General features: G+C 38.8%; 1 protein-coding gene across 13 annotated transcripts in view; it reads left to right on the forward strand.

Moving 5' to 3' along the window:
• Positions 1 to 22725, forward strand: part of NEDD4L (NEDD4 like E3 ubiquitin protein ligase) — a 166923-nt gene that overhangs the window by 120025 nt on the left and 24173 nt on the right. For 8 of the 13 annotated variants that reach the window (XR_010069120.1, XR_010069121.1, XM_063320557.1 and 5 more), the window contains 13 exons: positions 14 to 75; positions 180 to 282; positions 1168 to 1334; positions 3613 to 3745; positions 4875 to 5051; positions 8698 to 8772; positions 10732 to 10791; positions 15545 to 15676; positions 16159 to 16278; positions 16880 to 17077; positions 17616 to 17693; positions 19786 to 19840; positions 19930 to 19986. Coding sequence is in view for 11 of the 13 variants with exons in the window: in XM_063320557.1 (XP_063176627.1) it covers positions 14 to 75; positions 180 to 282; positions 1168 to 1334; positions 3613 to 3745; positions 4875 to 5051; positions 8698 to 8772; positions 10732 to 10791; positions 15545 to 15676; positions 16159 to 16278; positions 16880 to 17077; positions 17616 to 17693; positions 19786 to 19840; positions 19930 to 19986 (1417 nt within the window). In the remaining 2 variants the exon portion in view is untranslated. The remainder of the gene's footprint in view (positions 1 to 13; positions 76 to 179; positions 283 to 1167; positions 1335 to 3612; positions 3746 to 4874; positions 5052 to 8697; positions 8773 to 10731; positions 10792 to 15544; positions 15677 to 16158; positions 16279 to 16879; positions 17078 to 17615; positions 17694 to 19785; positions 19841 to 19929; positions 19987 to 22725) is intronic. The other 5 variants (XM_063320558.1, XM_063320567.1, XM_063320560.1 and 2 more) reach the window with 3 other exon arrangements.

Below are 22725 nucleotides of genomic sequence, written 5' to 3' on the forward strand. Positions count from 1 at the left end.
TAAATGCTTTTAGACTGAAGACCCAACCATGGAAAGGCCATACACGTTTAAGGATTTCCTTCTCAGACCAAGAAGGTGAGGGGCAGGACCTTTGTATTTTAAAACATTTCTTACTGCAAGGTTTGTTATTTGCAACTATTAAAGCGTCGTTGAATGAAATATACTTCTTTGTCTTCTAGCCACAAATCTCGTGTAAAGGGTTTCTTGAGACTGAAGATGGCTTATATGCCTAAAAATGGTGGCCAAGAGGAAGATAGCAATGATCAAAGGGATGATTCTGAGGTAAGGCTTAATGCTTGTGGAACCATTCAAGTTGTTAAGAGATTTAGGTATAATTATAGAAAAAGTAGTACCTTCTAAAGATAAAACCCTGGTAGCAGTGTTAGTAGCAGCGTACTCCCCTCCCCCCAGCTTTTTTTTTTTTTTACTGTAACACGGTGTTTTTTCAACCATTTCAAGTATTTCAAAGTATTGCAGCTGCCACAGTGAGTTCTAAAGTCTGCCCGACTCAGTGTGTGAGCAAGTATAACTGGAAGTCACGCCAAGTAGAAAAATTCAGAAAGTATAAGCAAGTAATTTATAAACATAATGGTCCGTATTAGGTACATCTTCTTCAGAGGCCATTTCAAAACCAGTGTTATAATGTCTGTCTTTATTTCCTTGGCAGCGTTGACTGCAGAGAATAAAGCTCATGCAAGCACAGCAAGCTTAAAGACTTCCAAGCACTCTATCAGCCGTCATCCATTTTAATAATTAGCTGCAATTAGGGCTGACAGTCACTCTGTCAGCTCTAATTAGTAAGTTTGCCTTACTAATAGTGTGCAGCAGTTGTCTGTAACTTGGGAATGAGGGCTCTCAACTCAAGCCGTGTGTCCCTGAGTTCAGCAGTTAGCAGCTGATTCCGCTAGAACAGGCAACCACTCAACTACGTTTGGGAATCCCTGTTATAATAGACTCGTGGGATTTTAGGTGTTTTGTCATTGAAAGGAAGTGCACACTGTAACCATGGAGTTTATTCTATTTCTACCCAGTTTACATTAAAGCAATTTTGAAAGTTTCTGGAAAACTTTCAGAATCTGCGCCTATATGCTAATGTAAGCAACGATGAAATAATTCTCTTGCGCTTGAACTTTAAAATTTTAATTTTTTTTTTTCTTCATTTCTAAGCACGGATGGGATGTGGTTGATTCCAGTGACTCCGCATCTCAACGTCAGGAGGAGTTACCACCTCCTCCGCTGCCTCCTGGATGGGAAGAAAAGGTGGACAACCTGGGGCGGACTTACTATGTCAACCATAACAACAGGACTACTCAGTGGCATCGACCCAGTTTAATGTGAGTGGCAGTGTGGGGCAATGTTTTGTGGATGTGTGCAAAATTATCACGAATGGTAGTGATTTTTTCAAGCAAACGTAACCATTTTGAATTTACAAATTCAAGGCTGGAAAAAGTCTTAGGCAAGACTTTTATGAAGCAGCTGATAAAGGCACATGATTCTTTTCAGTAATAGATTAATCATGATTTTGGTGCTGTGCTACATGTCTGAGACTATATTTTATTCATGGAAAAATTTTCACAGATGCGCTAGTAAGTTGAGAACCAAAGTCTGGATATCTTCAGTTAAAAAGGAAACATCTTTCTTTTTTTTTTTAAGAATGAGACTTCCCCACCCCCAGCAAATCACATACATATAAGTATCCTGGGAAATTCTAGGAAATTTCTAGGGATGGGAGGGAAGTCAGTGCATTAACAACATACCTTAGAATATTGGGAGACAGATGTGGAATTTTTCAGTAAGTAATTTAACAGGAATAAATTCTTTTCTTCTGTAGAGACTGTTGGAAAAGTAAGGGGGGGAAAAGTCAGCTCTATTATTAATTAAGGTAAACTGATGAGCTTTGAGGAGGTCCTAATTCTTATTCAGTGTACAGACTGCATTACCTGTGTACACTGGTTGTGCTAATGTGCAGCTCCTGTTCAAACCTTCATTATATGTTTCTTATGATTAGATTTATAAAGCTGTAGCAAGCTTACATTTTTAAAAGTAGGTGTAATTGACAATGTTAAGAGTTATACTGAAATCCTGTACTAGTTAAACATCTTGTGTTATTTTTATGTAGTGACTATTCTTCCACTATTGCTTATTATACAACAGTAATGGTTATTCTTTCTTGAATATTCAGAATCATAGCTAAATTACGCAAATGCGTGTTGTCCTTGTTTAAGGCCCTATTTGTTCTTCTTCTCTGATGCATTTATCTTAGAATTGAACTAAATTTTGTTCTATATGTTTTGAAATATTTGGTATTGAACTATTTGAGCTATTTACTAAGCAATGTGTATTTTGTCAAGTAAATCTCATCAACTACTATCATTATGATTGCTAATGGTCAGTAAGTGTCTGTAAAAAAGCAGGTTTTGTAAATTACTTGATTTAGCACCTCCTTGTAATCTGACTATGCTAAATGAAGTAAAAAGTACATGGATTCAGAAATGTTTGACTAGCAGATACCAAAAAATAATCATTACTGGAAATGTAATAATCAAATAATCATTACTAGAAAGCGCCATCATCAGATGGGTGTATAATGAAGGCCTCAGAGGTTCACTTTTAGCTAGATATCACCACAGGATGTCTGGACACAAATGCATAATTACTGCTGATAAACTTTACGCGTGACACCAGTGAAGAGCGAAGACTTTAGAATTTTTAGCTTTTAAATTCTATGAATTCATGAAATCACTAGGAGCGGAAGGTCTCAGAGAGGTTGAAAGTAGGATACGTAACCGCTCACTTTTAGGCCAGTAACTCAGGTACTAAGTTCGTCATCGAGGAAAAACAGGGAGTGCTGTACAGTCCATGTCTGCAGTAGGAAGATGAGAGTAGTTCATTTCTCATAGTTCTTTAGTGTGTGCAATGGTAAAATGATTGCACGCAGAAGTTCTTCCTCAATGTAACCATCTTTCAAAGTTACAGTCCCTCATCCAGAAGGAGAGGCTCAAATGCAATGCTGCCTTCTAACAACATCTGTCCATTGAGGACTGCAGCAGAGATTTGTACCCAGCTGTGCCCGTTGAGAACAGCCCAGGCAGGTCTCCCATCAGCGGAACTAGGGTATTTTCCATTTCCACCACTGATGGTGTGAGCTAAGCTAGTGGTTGCAGCCAGTTCAAAAAGTTATCCATACTGCAACAGCTTGCGTTCGCATTGGCTATCGCAAAAAGGAAAACAATAGTTGACATAAAGACAGGGGCAAAAGTAAAATCTCTGTGTCAGGAACGACTCTGGTCATGGCAGGAAAGGATGAGCAAGGATGGGTTAGTATATTTCAGCGTGGACTTCCATTTCTGCTCACCCAACTTCGATGCATAAAGAATGTTAATTTCCAGTGTTACAGGACATTGGTGAAGTGCTTCCAGTTTTATTTACTTTGGATTGAGGGATTAATAGAGCTCCTATTTATGAAGCCTGACATATGCAAGAATAATGATTTTTGTAATCAAAAGCATTAATGAGGTTTTGAAAGAATGGACAAAGTAGGTGTTTTAGTTTAGCATTCATTATTTTCTTGTTCTTTTCTTCTTCCCATGCTTTCATTTCCCCGCTTTCCAGTGATGTGGGATCTGAGTCAGATAACAATATCAGACAAATAAACCAGGAAGCAGCCCATAGGCGGTTCCGCTCTCGGAGACACATTAGTGAGGATTTGGAACCGGAGCCTGTGGAGGGTGGAGACATTCCAGAGGTATGGAAAGGTCTTGAGTTTAAGAAGTTGACTAAACTTCAAGTTGATATGTAAACTAATTACTATACAACATTCATAGTAACGTTTTTTTGCGGTATTTATGGAAATCGCGTAAGTAAAATACCAGTAACACAACAAAAGTCCTGAACAGAGCTATACTTTCAAGGTCCCATGCATTTGTGGGTGCCTGATAATTTATGCACAATATTAAATACTATGTAAATGCTGGGAGAAAAATTTAGAATTCCAAGTGTTGCTTGTTATATATTTGTTAATAGAAACACTTTCAATATTCTGCTTTGAATAGCAGTGGAATAAGTTGCAAAAAGAAAGGAAATGGACTGGCTGGAACTGCATGTACTTCAGTTTGCTTCAGTGAATTGATTTAGAGAAAAGAGAAGCTGTTGGGGTTTTTCCCCAAATACTTGGGGTTAGTTAGAATTCTGAGATCTTATCAGTCAGGTGAGTGTTTAATTTATAGCTAGTCTAAATAAATAAAATCTGGTAGATATTTGTAGGCCTAAGTGAGAGTTTGTACAAAGCTCTAATCCCATTCAACTTTAAGAAATATTTTATTATGTGAATCACAGACAAAATTCTTCATGAAAGCTAGTTTTGGTTCTCTAAATGTTATTCAGAGCAACAAATAGATTGCTGAAACTGTTGTTGCACTTGTCACCTGGTAATATTTGATTTGCAGATACTAATGAGTATTTTCTATTAAGCATTTTATTCTAAATTAAAATTAACAGTTGTTTCTTACAAGTTTTTAGTAAAAGTGCAGAATTAGTTACATTTTGGACAAAATTTCAGATAGAATTAATTTAATGAGAGCTCTTTTTTATGCTTCTTTTCATCTACATCATTTCCTGTGTTGAATAATAAAGCATTGTGTCGGCAACAACATGAAGACTGTTTTGAAGTCAACACGAAACCCACTTTTCCCTGTGACTGCTTCACACCCAGTAGAGTGTTTGTTTGTTTGGTCTAGAAGTTGGTTTATTTCATTAAATAGTAAGGCTGATCATCACGCCTGTGTTTGTCACAATGAGGTGGTCACGTAGACGGGGAAGGGAAAGAAGACACCATTTGTCTTTATAAACCCTTAACGTTTCTTCTCTTTTGTTAGCCTTGGGAAACCATTTCGGAGGAGGCGAGTGCAAGTGGAGATTCCTTAAGCTTGTCATTGCCCCCCCCTCCTGCATCTCCAGTATCCCGTACCAGTCCTCAGGAGCTGTCTGAGGAACTGAGCAGAAGACTTCAGGTCACTCCTGATTCCAATGGGGAGCAACTCAGTTCTTTGATTGTACGTGACGTGCTGCTCTGTCTGTATAAACCTCTATTACTGTAACCTTCTGTTAGTTCGACCTAATCTCAGTCATTTACACAGATGGGTAGTAATTGCTGGTCTCAGGAAAACCTGAGCGTGCAGTTAAAATTATCTTCCAAGAAATGCATCGTGATTTCATCATAAAGCAAACTGCCTCAAACAACAGAATTCCTCAGTTTAGATTTAACATTTTCTTCTGCATGAGTTAAACTTCAGACTCTGCTACTGTTTTACCTTTAGTGAAACAAAATATGTAATACCAGAGAGTATCAAGTTAAGAATTTCCAAAGAAAAGAGGAGAAACTGCTAATGCTCTTTCAATTATCATCCATTTTAGTACATAATAATTTTTCTGAAGTTCAGTATTTTAACTGTACGTGTTTATATTAAAGCATGTGCTCTCTTGCATTAGGATTTTATAAACCGCTCATAGTTTACTGGATCAACTATTATAAGACTAACAAAGGATTAGAACTGGAAGTAGGTAGTTCTGGTGCAATCCACCACAAGTTCATAAATGGCTAGTCTGGAAAAAATTGTCTCTCACAATAAGAGTTTACTTGAGGTAAACCAAAAACTTGTTTTCTACATTTGTGTTAGCCATTAGTTTGTCAGACTGATGATACCACAAAAAATAAGGATAATACACTTGCAAGAAGGGAAATGCCTTATGTCTCTTCGATTAAAAAAACAACTGTATTAGACAGTACATCAAGCTGAGATTTATTCATTTTTTTATTCTTGATATATGCCATGAAGGTACCTTTGCAACTCAGGAGATAAGAAATCATATTTACTCTTGGTCTGATTAAATAGAATCTTGATTAGGTGCAAGTTTTTCACAAAGGCCTTACACAGCAGGTGTCTTACAATGATTTGAATATTATCTAGAGGTTAGGTAGCAAATTATAGCTCTGGCTGACCATCTGCATAAAGAGGCGCTTGTGCTTTTGTAGGTAACTGCAGATTGTAGTAGACCTTCACTTGGAGGGCAGAAGGGTAATCAAATAGTTGCAGTGGCAAGACTGCAGCCTACGTTTTTTTGCATTAAATAAATAAATAGCATAGCTGCAAAGTTATCTTAATTAAAATAATTCAATAATTATATTCCAATACAAACTAGCTCTTTTATGAGCCATTAAGTGATAGCATCTTTCTTATCAGTGCAATAACAATTATGCTCAGACCACATTGCAAAGTAGGAAACTGTCAAAGCATTTAAAATGTCTGTTACTGGGCGTGATCCGGCGTAAGGGTGTTGGGATCCCGGAAGTACCGTAACAAAGCAGGCCGTGACGTTGCTCTGGGAGCCTCGCCGAGGCAGGCAGCACTCTGTGCGCCGAGCCTGGTGGGCAGCAGTGTTCGGTGGGGAGCCCCAGCGTGTCTGGCAGGGCAGCTCACGTCTCTGAACTGGGCTTCCCAGCACTCTGGCCTCTGTGAGGCCTCGCTGCACAGCTCCAGCACTTGAGTCTGAGCTGGTTCTGCGTGGATCGCCAATGCTTACCTTGGGCTAATAGATCCTCCCGGTTTGGAGGTCAGCAAGCTCAGTACAGAGACAGCCATGAGCTTCATTTGGATTGAGCCAGGCAGGCAGAAGTTTGGCACTTCCAGCTGAACGTGAGCTATAATCCATGTGCTCAGGTATGTCCACATGGCATTTCCTTTTGATCCAGATTCCCAGAGGCTTGTGAGATCAGCTTCGTGACTTTGCATGGAGGAAGCTTGGGTCCAGAGTTTCTTCCAAACCCACCAGCTCTAAACTGGCGGGTTTAATAAAGCTGGCCCAGAGCTGCAGGTTGTGGGCTGAAGGTAGAAGCCCCTTCAGTTGCATTTCCCCGACAGCGTGCCTACACTGGTGTATCCAGCCTGACCTCTGGGAGCTCTATGCAGAGACAGCTCCCATGTCACCACATCCATACATGCTTACATGCATACAGCATGGCAAAATTGCCAACAGATAGTTGAGGAGTGATTGGATGTGTGTTAAAGTATTTTGTCACTCTCCTCATGTAACTGTGTAATGCCAGAAAACACTGCAAGACTTGGGGGTCAGTACGTTTGTCAGACAAATCCTTTCACATTAATCTTTAGCATAACATAGAAGCAAGGTGTAATTACATCTTTTTTTCTATTCTTTTTTTTAAACGGTGATCTTTTAACACAATGTGCTCTTAGTACTGATGTTTTCAAGGAAGAGCCAGAGTTTCCGATATGTCTCTCTAATAGTTGTTGCTTCGTTATCTTTCAGTGGTGCATCAGGGTGCCCACCTGAGTGGTTATAAGTAGGCTGGGTCGTTTGCTTGTTTGTTAGTGCATTCATACTCACACCCTTAATGGTAGTATTTTGACCTGGCGTAACACTGCTGCATTCTGCCACTGGTTTTATGATAGTAGGAAAAAAAGAAGAAATCACATCTTTTTTCTATCAGAATTTGTTCATGTTGACAATTCTCCTTTAGAAAAGTGAGTGAGCCCTTTTATTATTACTATATATGAAGAGTCATTGTCAACAGAGAAACTACATATACCACTACCTAGATAGAATAGATACTAAGTGTTTACAGGAGATTTTGTTACAAAGAGGTTTGTACCTGTAAAACTTCAGTAATCTGTCTAGTAATTACCTATATTCTGATGTCCTTTTGTTTCGTATTATTTGTATTATATTTATAGGTGCCCTAACGATCATTACAATATGGAGTTCTATCTCTAGGAGTTAGTTTGCTTTCGTATGAAATTTCTGAATAAAATCCAGCCAGCAAAGTTCTCAGCACTTCTCTGTTAAACAGTAAACTTTAAAGCTATTCTTAATGCTATTATTGAAGAGTAAGCTAACCATGTACTATGATGCAAATTTGGAAATTTCTTAACACGCCACCAGATGGTCTCAGCAAGGCTCCCACTGAGGCTGTAATCCCAGTGAAGGTTCTGCAGAACTTGCTGCTTTCCCAGCCACAGGCTCAGGATGTCGCAGATGTGGCAACCACAGAATCGTCCCCTGCGTGGGACTTGGCAGCACCTCGCGCCCCCGTGCCAGTAACGCCTGTAGGGGTTAGCTGCAGCCATGAGCCCTCCCGAGACGGCTGTTAGCTCTAGCCTATTGATTTCCAACGGCTGCGTTGCCAGTAGTCAGCCCGAAGTTTTACAGTTTCTTTATACTGCTTACGCTCCCTCCAGGTTCTCTAAAATGACTTCCAAACATACTTGAAAATAGCTTTTCAAAAGCTCCATGGCGGTTTCACGTCCCATTATGTCTTTAGTTAACTTTCCCCTTTACTGCTGATTCCACAACTGTTAATTTTCCTGCGTGTTTTCCCTATTCTCTTCTCTTAGATTTCGTCAATAGAACGTTGTAACTTTGATGCTAAAGATGAGTACAAGATGTATATCCCAGTACTTTCCTTTTCTCAGTTAATCTGAAAGAGTCCAGGATGGAATGCTGAAAATTTACATTTTTCATTGCTTGCCATGTTTCTGTAGAAATATTAAAACTAAAGACATTGCAACATAAGTACTATTTTTTAGGTGTTTGGATTAAATAGCAGAAAAGTAAAATTACTGAATAAACCCCCATGTTTTAAGACACCTTAACTTAGAGACATCTTTTTTCTTTTTTTTCCAGCAAAGAGATCCTTCTTCAAGATTAAGATCTTGCAGTGTGACAGACGCAGTTGCCGAACAGTCTCAATTATCCTTGGTAAACCAAAGCTAACTTCTGTTTCTTTTTGTTCAAACGTTCTCTGATGCTGAATAATACCTTTTCTTAGGTCAGTTTGTCCGATATAGCTCAGTAACCAGTATGGGCTTATGACTGTCCCAAATAGTAACGGGTACCATATTGATCTCATCATGGTCAGCAGCTAAAATGGGGACATTCATGAGAGAGAGAAACGTTTGAGACGGAGACCATAGTCACACTAACTTTAGTTATCTAACACAGAAATTTAGTTTACTAAACTCTAGCTATATAGTCAGTGGAGAGCAAAAAACTGGGTTTATCTCAGCTGGGATAGGAGGGGGCAGTAGCACCATCTATACTTGGAACTGTAGCAGCCACAGGACTCTCCTATCAGGTATATTTTTGTGTCCCATAAATTGATTTTACTTGAAATATATAAATCTGCATATTAAAAAGGATTGGCGTTTTACCTACCTGTAGTTAAAAGGAGCCTCGTATGATAGAACTGAATTGCATCTGTTGTACTTTTCCAATCAGAGTAATTTAGATAAGCAGCACCTTCTGCAAGTTAATTTAAGTAGATTCTTCAAACAGGAAAAGATACAAAGGTGTTTTTTAAAAAGAGTTTCTCTTTCACATCATAAGCATGCACACCTTTATTTTGAATGGTAGAAAGTACAAAATATTGTACGTATTTTGTCCTACAACCCAAGTATGAAGATTGCAAAGGTGGTAGACTGTAGAGACACTACTTTAAATAGAATTGTGCAAGGTATGTTTATGAATAAAACTGTTCCGATTTTCAAAACAATTTAATTTTTTTAAAAATTATACTTCCAGGAATATTTTCCCCAGTTTTTTTATTAGAAATGTATTACATATGAATTTACAGATAGCAAATTAATGTATCTTTTTTATGGAAATACTGAGTAAATAGAGTATATCAGTAAGTTTGTTATTAGAGGCGATGTCTCTCCTTTGCTTGTTCTTTCTGTTGCTACTGGGCAGATATTTACAATAACAGTAGTGTTTTTCTCTTTGTTTAATTTTTTCACGTGTTCTACAAGTTGTTTAGTGTATCTACGTTTGCTGCTTACAGATGCATGTAATAGCTGTTGTTCAAAGAACTGCTTCTGAAGTATTATCCATTCTTTACTTTCTCTTCTGGGTGCACAATGGTGTGGTTTCCAGCCCAATTACACCTTAACTGTCCTCTCTCTACTAGACAAAGCTGACTCCTAATGCAGTCTGTTCCAGAGGTGTTCTGCTTCTTTATTTAATCTCACCGTATGGACTCTGGGGTTCTTTAACCAGCATAACCAGCATAATCAGATTGGGATTGGTGATATGTCTCACACTTTGTTGTTGTAGAATGCTCATTTCATTAGCAGGTGTTCAAAACAGCAGAATTGAAAGCATTGCCCTAAAACAGGGATGTTACTGGATCTTAACCATATTTAATCCTTACTGAGCTAACGATAATTTGTCTTCTAGCAACTAAATACATGCGTTCTTTCTAAATACAGTGCTCTTCTTGACTGTATTATTCCTTTCTGAAAATTCACAGTATCGGTTCCATCTTCTTCATCTGACTTCTGTGCGCTCACTGATGACCAGCCTGTATCCATTTGGTTTTTAAATACCATGTTTATGGGCAGAACATGCAAAATTCGGTTGGGGGGGAATCATGTTACGTTTAGTATAAATGCTCTTATTATCATTGTTAGCAATACTGAACGTATAGAATTGGATACAGGAACTTTTGAAATGAGTTCCCGTGGTGGTTTGAGATTCTGACTTGGTTATCAGTGATTGATGACTCATTTTTTTTGCTATTATCTCAAACATCCTTTCCATCTAATTGCTCTCTTTTAATAAATTTGAGTGTCTGTGATTCCTTACTCCTAAAGATGTGACGGTATCTGTGACCTTCATTGCTAAATATACTTATCTGTAACGTTAATTATCATTTAACAGCAGAGTGGTCCATCTAGGAGAGCTCGTTCTTCAACTGTCACAGGTGGTGAGGAACCAACGGTAATAATCCTCTTTATCAAACACTATCTCTAAATAAAATATAGGTAGATTTAAGTCTTGTACAATAAGGGACTTTTTTTTGTTTTCCACAAAGCAGCAGTGTTGAATGAAATAAAACCACTGAATGGTTATATTTTTTGGTTTTGTTTCAAATTTTCTCAAAATTTCTCAAAACATAGTAATTTCCCTCAAATACTAGCATGTTTTAATGATGTGAATATGCCACTGAGTTTCAACAAAGCTATGCACTAAGGAAATACCACAGGCTTCTGAAAAATGAAAGATACAATACCTAATTCTTTAAAAACTGATATTGAAAGAATCAGGGATTAGAGACATCAAAGTAATACACATGTAGCTGTGGTTTTAGCTTGCGTCTGTCTTCCCTTACTCTCCATTAGACTCATTCATTTAAATTCTTTTAAGTTGATCTTAATTTGAGAACCGTGGAGCTACAGTGATATATCATATAGCTCTTAATGGCCTTATTTAATGCCAGTTTTAATTTTCCAGTAGTTGTTCAGAAGTCCAAGGCTGAATTTTTACTTTGATCATCCAATAAAATTCTTGAAGTGCTTTTCTAAAAGTGGTAAGGGGTTCGAATTTCTATTGGACTTTGTCAAAAACATCCCATTCTTTTTTAACCCGATTAAATGTCAATCTGAAACAAGTTATTTCATAGCAATCATTTTACACTAACTATCATAAATAGCTTTTCTGAATATTTTTTATTAAATTGTTTGCTGTGAGGGCGGTGAGCCCCTGGCCCAGGTTGCCCAGAGAAGCTGTGGCTGCCCCATCCCTGGAGGGGTTCAAGGCCAGGTTGGACGGGGCTTGGAGCAACCTGGGCTGGTGGGAGGTGTCCCTGCCCAGGGCAGGGGGTGGCACTGGGTGGCCTTTAACGTCCCTTCCCACCCAAACCGTTCTATGGATCTATGGTATCATAGAATCATAGATTGCCATGACCCAGGTGCAGGACCTCGCACTTGGCAAGTGCTTGGGCCTACCTCTCGAGCCTGTCAAGGTCCCTCTGGATGGCATCCCTTGCTATGCACTCTGAAATAATTTGTTTCAGGGAAAGAAATGTAATTTAAACTTGGTGTGTTTCCTATTTATATGTGGTCATGTCAGATGCTCATTTGGGTGTCGACATCATTCTGTAATACTGTCTATATTTACTGTGTTTTGAATTTTAGAATCCGAGGAGCATACTTCGATTTTGTTCTGGCAAAGAGCAATTTTTTTGTGTCCTTTCAAAACCTGCTTGACTTGTTAATTATTAGTTAAAATGTGTGCTATATTGAACTGTAATGTCTTTTGTTGGCAGAATATCTTGTCTTGATTATACTTTTTAGATCAAAATACTAATATTCTTCTGCAAGTTACTGAATTCAGACTTCACTAGCTCATAATTAAGACCGCTGTATCATAGATGTTTTACCTAATTATATTGCAGCTTACTAATGGGACCCTACCCCCAACTTGGTCTTCATTCAGCGCGTGTTCGTGCTCTGAAACCCAAATCTGTAGAGTCCTTAGGACTTAAATAGGATTCATGCATTTAAATCCAAAAGCATTATCTTCAAAGGTTGCCATTCTCGTTGTCCTTTAGGTGCCTAAGGTTTGTAGACGTACAGTCTGTCAGTAGTAGAAGTTTCTGGGTCACTTTAGTTTTGCTTTCAGAATCCCTGCAAAACCCCTCATTGGATGAGACCCACAAGTTCAACATTCTTCAGCCTTGGTCCCTAACGAAGCATAATTAATGCAGACACCCAGGGGCAGACCACACCAAAATGCGGTGCTGTGGCATCTTAGGAAGAAGTGGTGATGCCCCTTTTCATCACTGGCTTAGCTGAGCTAGTTAAGAGCGGCAAGCAGCGTGTCCCGAGCCCTGCTGCGGGTGAGGTGTGTAACTCCAGTGGCTCTTCAGGAGCAGTCCCAGCGCAGGGCTGGCTGTCCGCTGGGACCTGCTTTGCAGCCAGAACGGGAGGCGTTGCACTGGCGAGGGAGCGATCACCCTGCTTGGCTCTGCCCAAGAGTGGCTGATCCTGATGGATTGCTCCGCGATCGCTGATGGTTTGCATGAGAGCTGGTGTGCCCGCCATGGGCCCCCTGTCTGCTTTAGAGTGCGCGTGGGGCAGGGAACAGGCAGAGTGGGTTTGTGCTTGTCTCGGCCAGCCTTGGGGCCTGAGGAGGCTGTTAAAGGGCATATTCATGCAAACCAACGCCACCTGATTTTTCCCCCCTGTGGGTCCAAGTCTAAGCATTTAGAGAGCTCATAAGAAATTGATACGGTAACTATTATGTGTAACTGTAAAAATGTTACATCTGCCCTGGGGTTGGCATGGCTGACTTTTTATATTGGTCAGTGAAAGAACATGAGTAAAGGTGTTAATTGAGTGTGTGTGGTGAAGTAAGTGTCGATGAGTGCATATTTGGGTAAATATAGCTGCGGTTATTAACCACTTTGCTTTTCAGGAATTTTAAAATTTTTTTTTTTTAAGTCCCCAAGGACCTTTACCATTCCTCTGTGAAGGCTACACAGTGAAACTACTCTGAGCAAAACATGAGTTAATGTGTATTTGTCCCAGCATCTCCATTCTCACGACATTTTGTCCTTAACCATAATACTTTTTCCCCCCACTATTTACTGAAGACAGTTGTTAAAAAGCGTTCAGTTTTGGGGTAAAAGGCTCATGATAAATCTCCCAAGTTTCTACTCGATGTGGTAGAATGTATGGAAAGGAGATGGAAGAGCAAACTCTGGTTTGCATGTTGCATTATGGGTTGCTAATGCAGTTGTTAATACAACGAACAGTAAGGAGGAAGGCTGCTGACAGCTGGATTTATTTTGGCAGAGTGTTAAAGGAAAGATCAGGTGGCATAACTAGAGCATCTTTCTTGTCTTTCTGTATCCTCACAGTCAAATTTGATAATTTGCAGCGTGCCATCAGATAGTGAATAGATTGTGTATTATTACAACTAAATGATTCCATTTTTTAATGTAAAATCTCTGAACTATCCCCACCTTACATTTTCTCTGTACTGTAGACGACATTAATAGCCCGAAACGAGCAAAGATGGAAGAATGTGTAGCCGTCATCCATTGGTCCAGAAAATCTGTGAATCACTGTCAGCCTTCTCAATTTCTCCCAGAATATCATATATCTTAATTATAAAATTTTTAACTAAAACGTTGTCTGTGCACTGTCTTCGGACCACATACCGTGGCCTTGTTAACCACTAGTTAACAGTTTGGAAACCATTACACAGCCTTGGAAAAGGTAGTCATCATCTTGTTGCCTGCCAGCTCTGTGAACTAAGACGAGTGGGAAAATAGCACAGTCTTTCCAGCACCTGACTGTTTAGGAAAGAAAGAAATCAGAGTCTCATAGTTTGTTTCAGTGGGTATTTATTAGTTTCCTCATCTGTTTTTCCTCTGTTTTCTGTTTCCTATTGTAGTATGTCAACTTCCTGACCCATTCAGGATCTTTTCTTATTTCCTTCCTTGATTACCTAGGCAGTTCTCCAGCTCATTGTGTCAGCTGTGCTCTTCTCTTAAAAAGCAAATATGCTGACTTAAGCAGGAGTCCTGGGACAGATGTCTTAAGAACATGAAGCAGGAGCAAGAATTACAGTTAATTACTTTGCTGGAGCAAAGAATGACGAGTGTAGAAAAAGAATGTATCCTCGATTTCAAGAGGAGCCTTCAGAGGCCTAAAGGGAGTTACCAAATCCTACTGTGCAGTGTAGTTCACATCTACTGCGCTTTGGATAGTAATTTTCCACTGTGTACATATTTTTAAATGGAATGGTCATAAAACACAAATCACTGTTTATAAGGACGTGGAAAGAATAACTTCTTTGCTTGCTTTGTGGTTAGGTACTGAGATGCAGACGGGGTTAATGTTAAAATTCCCTCTAGGCCATATTTCTTCAAGAAGCTTTGCCATTTGTGCTACAAGGCTTCCCCCCCCCCGCCCCGTATGTCTCAGAAAATACATCCAATTGGTTTAAGCACTGAGTATTTCCCTCACAGGAAGTCCACAAGACAACGTCAGCAACACACAGTAATATAATTATTGTGTTGTATAGTGACATGTTTAATGAAGTTCGTGCCTTTGGCACAGTTATCGTTGTCTGTATATTTTCGTTAGGACAGTGTCTTTCTCGTGCAACTTCTAGTCAAAAAAGCTTTCCATACTAAATTTGGGGCGTGTCTTGGGTCTTCAGGACACCTAATCCTGAATGCAACATTTGTAACTATAACAAAATGGTTAAACTTCAGTTTTTAAACCTTTTCTTGCAACTGATTCAAGGCACCCTGTGGTAAAGAAAAGAACGGAGCTTGACTCGACTGCATGGTTACTTCAATTCTAATTTGTCCATACTCACAAAAGAAAAAAAATCCACCTTTTTAAAGAAAAAAAAATTAAACTGCAAAGTTCCTTTTTGTCGTTACGTGTAATCTACAAATTAAAAAGTTTGAGGGCATATAAGCATAGCTGTTTTCTGAAAAAAATACCTCAATCTGTTGAAAAGCGAATCAAAAGATCTATTGTGAGAAAAAATGATTTGACTCAAAGGTGCATGAGGAAGAGCTTATATTAAATGAAATCAGAAACCGTATTTTTTTGTATGCTTTTTTTAAGAATGTTGTAAGTTAACAAGTGGGTTTTTTAAAGAATAGACTTATGAAATATTTTTTTTAGCAATTATAAAATAACAATAGAGTAATTTCTTGCTTGAACAGCCTTCCGTGGCCTATGTACATACTACACCAGGCTTACCTTCAGGCTGGGAAGAAAGGAAGGATGCCAAGGGCCGGACTTACTATGTCAATCACAACAATCGAACCACAACATGGACACGGCCCATTATGCAGGTATGAAGATCTGTTATAATGCTTCATTTAGATAGCAAACACTTAGCATGTGTTGCGTATAATTTCCATTGAAGCAGTTCTTCAGAACTCTGAAATTCAAAAAATAATCCTAAGCACTGTCCTCACAACTCAGGATAATCATAAAAAATTTCAGTGATCGGGATTTTTTGGTTACTTTAACTATATTAAGGTCCAGACGAAGTTGATTGCTACAGTGAAAGGAATTTACAGCGAGGTAGATATGAACTGATAAAAGGAGGCAAATGCATCCTTAGGATTGAATTTGACAGTTGTGTTGATCTATTAATAGTACCATATGTTATTTGCCCTTCCAGTGGAATTAAATTAAATATTTCATCTTTAAGAAAGTATATTTGGTATTTCCTAATAATAATAAATAATTACATCATTTTTTAAGTGTCCTAACTCCGGATGAGCTGTATTTCTGACAATCTGCTCACTTGGTTTTACTTCTGAACTAGCTTGCAGAAGACGGCATGATTGGGTCAGCAGCAAACAGCAGCAACCATTTGAGTGAACCCCAGATAAGACGGCCTCGTAGCCTCAGTTCACCCACTGTAACTTTATCTGCTCCACTAGAGGTGAGAAACGCCGCTACCAGGAAAGATCCCTTATGTCTGACTCCTCTTTCTTTGTTCTCCTTAGAACTTCTTATTTCCTTTTCAGTTATGCGACACAGCCATTTTTCCCCATAATTGATTTTGCCCTAATATACTGCTGTTTTCTTCAGCGGTTTTCCATCTGGATCTTTATATTGTACAATAGTATTACGTAACTTTTATGGTCATTGAATGATGCATTTCATATATGACTATTTGGTTTGGTCAGCTGAAACATAATCTGTGTGCACGTCTGAAGCATACATTGGTGTGACTCCCTTCAAGTGCTGGGATTTTTAAGTTGAAACCTGTATTTTGATGCTAATAACTGAAAATAATACGTGCAATTGGGTTTGGGAAATCCGAGGGAAGTGATAAAACACCGGGTCCTTCACAGCAAAAAGCTCAGTATGTTATAAGAAGCAGACTTTAGCTAAGTAAGTTCTAGGAAATCAGTTCCAGCACTTAATTCTAGTATTAATTAGATCTGGAATGAAAAACTATTTGCCGTGACGCCAAGTTTTATTCATTTTACGTTCTTGAGTGTTATGTGATAAATCTTAATATCTTTCCTTTTCCTCAGGGTATGAAGGACTCCCCCGTGCGCAGGGCGGTGAAGGACACCCTTTCCAATCCCCAGTCTCCACAGCCCTCGCCTTACAACTCCCCAAAACCACAGCACAAAGTTGCACAAAGCTTCCTTCCTCCTGGCTGGGAGATGCGAATAGCGCCCAATGGCAGGCCCTTCTTCATTGATCATAATACTAAAACTACTACGTGGGTAAGAGAAATTCTAGATAATGAATTTTAAGTCAGGTGCCATCTTATAAATGTTTATGTCTTTGTTTTTCTGCCTATATACCCCCCATTTTATTGTGGCATTTGTCTTGTCTTTAGGAGGGGATTGTCAGCCTAACTTTTCATAGAACTGATGCAGGAATCCCCCTGGATCCTCCATGCAGTCGTGGAGCACATAGTAGCGATAGACTTCAGTAGCTAATTTCATGAAACGGCTGTAGTGCTGCCATTGCTGCACTCAGAGAAAGGAAACTTATTTGTTCATATCCTCTTAGATTTTGGTGCATTCATGCATTACATACCATGCAATAGTGGTTTGCATTTTGTATTTGACCTTTTTATACTTCACAAATCATTGCATACAGTACTGTTCTCTAATTCCACAGATTTGGGGTTTAGAGGCACACAGTGCAATGGAGATTTGGATTGTTTAGTTGGAGACCATCCATAATTGTATTGTATTTTGCTGTGACTAGCATTGCTTTTTTATTAATGTATTATATTTTGTCTTTCTGCTACAGGAGGATCCACGACTGAAATTTCCAGTGCATTTGAGATCAAAAGCGTCTTTGAACCCTAATGATTTGGGCCCTCTTCCTGTAAGTGAAGTTTCTGTATTTTAATATATACCTGCTATCTTACGTGATCTGATCTATTATTGCAGTCATATATTGTATGTGGACACAAACGTTGCTGTCATCGCTTTTCTGAAGATATAAAAGCTATGTTTATTCATAGCACCAAAAAGCTTTATTGTGATCTGTCAATCAGTCAGGGTCTTTGAAGCCAGCCCGCAGTATTTCTGAAATGATTACATGTTTCTTTGCTTATCTGAAGCTTTGAGCTTTGAAGAAACTTACCTTTGTTTTGTCTCTGACTGTGTGCTTTGAAATAATTACCTGTTGCTGGAGCAGATTGTTCAAAGTGAGCTCTATTACTGTACCAGCATATAATGGCATTCAGAAATCTAAATAAATATAGATTTTTTTTTCAATGAAACTTCCATATTCTGCAGAGAAAATTATAATTTTAACGTCAGAAGTTTTGTCACACTTGTAACCAAAGTATAATACTGACTTATAGCCATGACAAATACAGAGCTTTGCTTTGTTCTTAAAAAACTGCATCCTTAATGGCAGAGACTATGTTATGAAAGCTAACGCTTTTTCTAAGGTGCTGATTTTTACAGTATAGTGTTGATTCAGCTCATTGCCTCATATATACTAAGCGTACTTCTAGAAATTGCCATTGAAATTGTATGTGCAACACTGGAAACCTTAGTGATGATGAGCCACTAAACGTCACCAGCACTCTCAGTGCTCCACATGCCTTACGGGCAGGCTGTCTGCAAACAGCTGGGCCAGCAGAAGAGGCTACTGTCCACCCTACAGAGCATGGTGGCTTACATGATTTGAGTTTTAAGCAGTTTGAATAACAAGTCTTTAATCCTTTAATCATTGAGCCGGGTCACAGTTTACTTAGAGGAACCTCTCTGCCAGCAGACCAAAACGAGTGCTGCTTTTGGGCAAGAGCAGTGACAAATGGTACCTTTGGAGAGGGGCCATAACCTCTGTCACCGCCTACGATCAAACATCCTCCTCTAAAACATCCTAAAATCTCACTGCCTTTGTCTCAATTAGCAAAAAGTTTTGCCTTGTATTAAATCAAGCTAGGCTGCTTGGCAGGCAGTGTCTTCAATCACGGGTCAGATCCAAAACTCTACACGGTTGAAAATATTTATTATGATGCATTTCCTGCTTACACCGCGGCAGTAATGCACTTGGTCTTTAAGAAAACAGCTGTGGAAGTAGCTGGTTTTTGCAGTTCTTTAGATACATTGCGCATGCCTTCACCTTCAGGGACACGTTGCTTAAGTAGGAGACACTGCATGGGAGGAACTTGGGGACCAATTTACAATTTATTACGTTAATTGCAAGAGGTAAAACATGCCGTGAAATCAGGGTAGCCAGGTATATCACTGTAAATGTATAATTAGGAACAGATTTAAACTGAGTTGAGTTAAACAATCAATTTTTGAGTGAGTTAAGAATGACTACAGAATTTAACAAGAGTTCCTCAAAAAAGATTGAAAAGAAATCATTTCTCATCTGTACTTTAGTGAAGTCTGAAGGTGGTGTAGAGCATACAGCTGGAATGAGCGCTAGACTGGACAGCATTGCACATACCAACACATGCCGTTTCTTGTCCTCTCTGTACTACAGTGATTGGGAAGATGAGAAAAGGGAGGAACTGAGGACTAGGTTAGACTTTCTTGTCCCACTGCAATGGGATCCCAGCTTACGCGTGTACAGTAAATAACCCACACGTGTTTCAGAAGTAGAAGCAGAAACTCTCAAACCTAACCAATGATGGACAATCTAGTCTTTGTGATCATTTCCTCATAGTAGGAAATGGCTATAAGCCCTGATGCAAGAAGTTTCCACTTTCAAGCTTCAAAAAATTATTTACTGTATACTGTATTGGATACAGTTACCTGTGTAAATAGCCAGTTCTTTGAATCTTCCTAGATTTTTGGCTTTGACATAATGCATCTGTGATCATTTTGTGTTTTCTACCTCAAGCATCTTTCAGACCTACAGTTTAAGTAGGTGTGGATAATGTATTGCTTCATGCTGTGGGAGAGCGGTAGTATTTCACTTATTTTCTCTCTTTTTTATTTCCCAATTCCAGCCTGGTTGGGAGGAAAGAATACATTTGGATGGAAGAACGTTTTATATAGACCATAGTAAGTAACCACTCAGGTACTACAGCAAATAGACAAAGGGAGGTAATAAATATTGAAGTGAAAGCTTTATAATTTTACTCTTCATTTAGGAAGCCAGGTGTTGATATGTGGAGACATTGATACCAGAGACTTAGTGCCCTCATACGGTACTGTATATTCACTGAAAGCTTGCTTTTAATTGGCTCATCAAGCTTTGTCCCTCTCTGACTTGTGAAGCATTAACATTTCTTCTTTGTGGTTTCTTTTGTTCTTGTTGATATTTTGGATTCGTCGTCGTTGTTGTTGATGATCCCATGGCTTATTTGCACTTAATAAATTAAAATACACACTAGGAATAGAAAATAAGATGAGAAAAGATCATATAGCCACAACTCCACATATAGGCAGTGGAGAAATTAGCACTAAGTACTCTTTCCTCTCCTTTAAGAAGATCTTGTGGCAGTGCTGATTCTGATCTTATTTCCTATTTATAGCATGTTAAACTGCACCCAGCCCATTAATATTCAGTTCTGTTAGTGAAGTTCTAGTGTAAGTGATGTTTCATTGTAGACTCGTCTTATTACAGCATCTCAGAACTACTGTGTGAGTTTTTGTTGTTGTTTGAAAACAAAGCAGCCCAGAAAGGTTTGGTTCCTTCCTGCCCCCTTTTGTTTTCTTTTTTTTGTTTAAGACGTCAGCTGGACTTTTTAATGAGGTGTTTCTACAGATGGCATAATCTTCACAGAAACAGATAACTCGCAAAACCATTAGAAGAGAGTACATATGCTATGCAAAACTTAAAGAATTAAAATCTTAAACTATTATACATATTCGATAGTATTACATTTTTCCTTCAGTATCAGTAACACTGACTCCAGTGCTTATCTGTAGTTGTATATATGACATTACTAAATCATTATTAAAAGACTCTCTCTAAAGTAATACGAATATTTTGAAATTGTATAAATAGTTTGAAATAAAAATTAGAAATAATGCACTTGTCAGGCACAAGATTAACCTCTTTGAAACATCAGTACAGAATTACTATTCTTTTGTACTTTCTGAATTGTTTTTCCCGACAGTTGTTTGGAAACTTAAATATGGCAAATTATTCTAAAGTACTGCCGCTGGAGAGTCACAGAATAAAACTGTCTTATTTAAATATCTGTATAATCGTTGAGCCTCTCAACCTCCTTTAAAAAGTTTTAATTTTTCAGTCTCCTAAATCTGCTTAAGCATGTATTAGTCTCTAAAAGTAAACGGAGTGTTAAAGTTGCACATCAATTAGAATTCCCCAAAGAATTTATTATGATTATAAAACTAAATTTATTGGCATCTGAAATCTCTCTCTAGTCCCTCTTTTGATCTGAGTTTTCTTAGCTTTTTATCTGGCGGTCTCTACAAAAGTTTAGAGACCTTTTTCTAGAATGCTGCTTGTTTCCAGCAAATACCCTTTTGCTGGCAGTCTGGTGCCGCGCCATTGCAATGGCAAGTGGACTCCAGGAGCAGAGGTGGTGCCAGTGGTTACCAGGGACACATTGCAGCGCCATTGGGATAAAGTCGTGCTCAGCATTTAGGGAGGGAGCGCAGACAGTTTTCAGTGCTCGCTGATCTGTTTGGCTTGAGCGATCTCAACAGCAGCCTTTGTTTTCACAGTGTTGGTAAGGAAGCGTGATGACATTTGACCGTACCGATAGATTTGTGACAGAGCCTGTGGACTCTTACTTGTTTCATGGCTAACTTGAGAGCGTACGCTGAAATCAGGCGTGGCCGTGATCAACTGTGATCAGCTCACCCTAAACATGCAGGTCTCGGTGCCCGTTACCACCATAAACTGGCCATCGGTTCAGTCCTCCTCTGCTAAAGTGCTTAGTTAAGATGCAACACGTGGTTAGAATTTCAATTTTCATGGTTAGAATACAATATAAATGTTGAAAGTTTTAACAGATTTAGCTGCTATTAATGTCCTGGTGCCTCAGATACATTTTGTAATTCTTCTGCATAATTATCCAATATTGTTGTCCTATTTTTGAAATGTTTTTCTCATCCCTGAGAGAAACTGTAAAAGAGTAATGCAGCCACAGAAACCTCCTCTTGGGGACAATACAAACTGCCACTAAGCATGCCATATAAACTAGTAAAACAAAGTACCATTAAAATAAAAAAAAAAAAGTAACATAGTAGCCTGAAAATATAATATTTTTAGATTTTAATTGTAAATGGTTCAAATTTCTGCAGCAATCTTTTAACAAAAAAATACAGTCTCTAGTTCTCCATGATTGGTCCTTAGCTTCCGAAGTCAGCATTATTTACCATCCATGAATAAAATAGTATTCTCTACTCATTGTAGCGTGCTTACACTTCTGCATTTCCCGGGAGCCTTATAGGAGAATATGATCTTCTGTTGGGAGGTGTCGCGAAGGAAAACACAAAGGTTTTCCAACCATATACAGGACAGTTACCAGTGGTTCACTGGCAGAGGGTGGATATATTAAATGGGTTCCCCTCAAAGCCCGTCTTGGATCCGCCATTTTTCAATATATTCCTTAGTGATTTGAACACCGAATGAGGGGGAATGTACTCACTAGTTCAGTAGAGAAAACAACAGTGTAGGAGAGGTGAGAGGGGCTCACTGGAACAGGGTAAGAAATCAATGAGTCTGGCAAATTGCCATCGTAGTGGGAAGTAAGACGCTGTTTGATAAGAATTGCAAAGTATTACTCAGAAAGGGAATAATCAGCAGAAACTTGGTTGAAAAGGGCGTGAAAAATATATCATCGACTGAACATGAGTTCATGTATCATGAACATGTATCAACAGGAGTGTCTTAAATAAGGCCTGAAGTAATCTTTCTAGTCTCACGAGCACTGGTAATGTCTCAGCTGTCATAATGTTGTATCATTGGG

This window comes from Chroicocephalus ridibundus, chromosome Z, assembly GCF_963924245.1.
Source record: "Chroicocephalus ridibundus chromosome Z, bChrRid1.1, whole genome shotgun sequence".
In the NCBI taxonomy this organism is placed as follows: domain Eukaryota; kingdom Metazoa; phylum Chordata; class Aves; order Charadriiformes; family Laridae; genus Chroicocephalus; species Chroicocephalus ridibundus.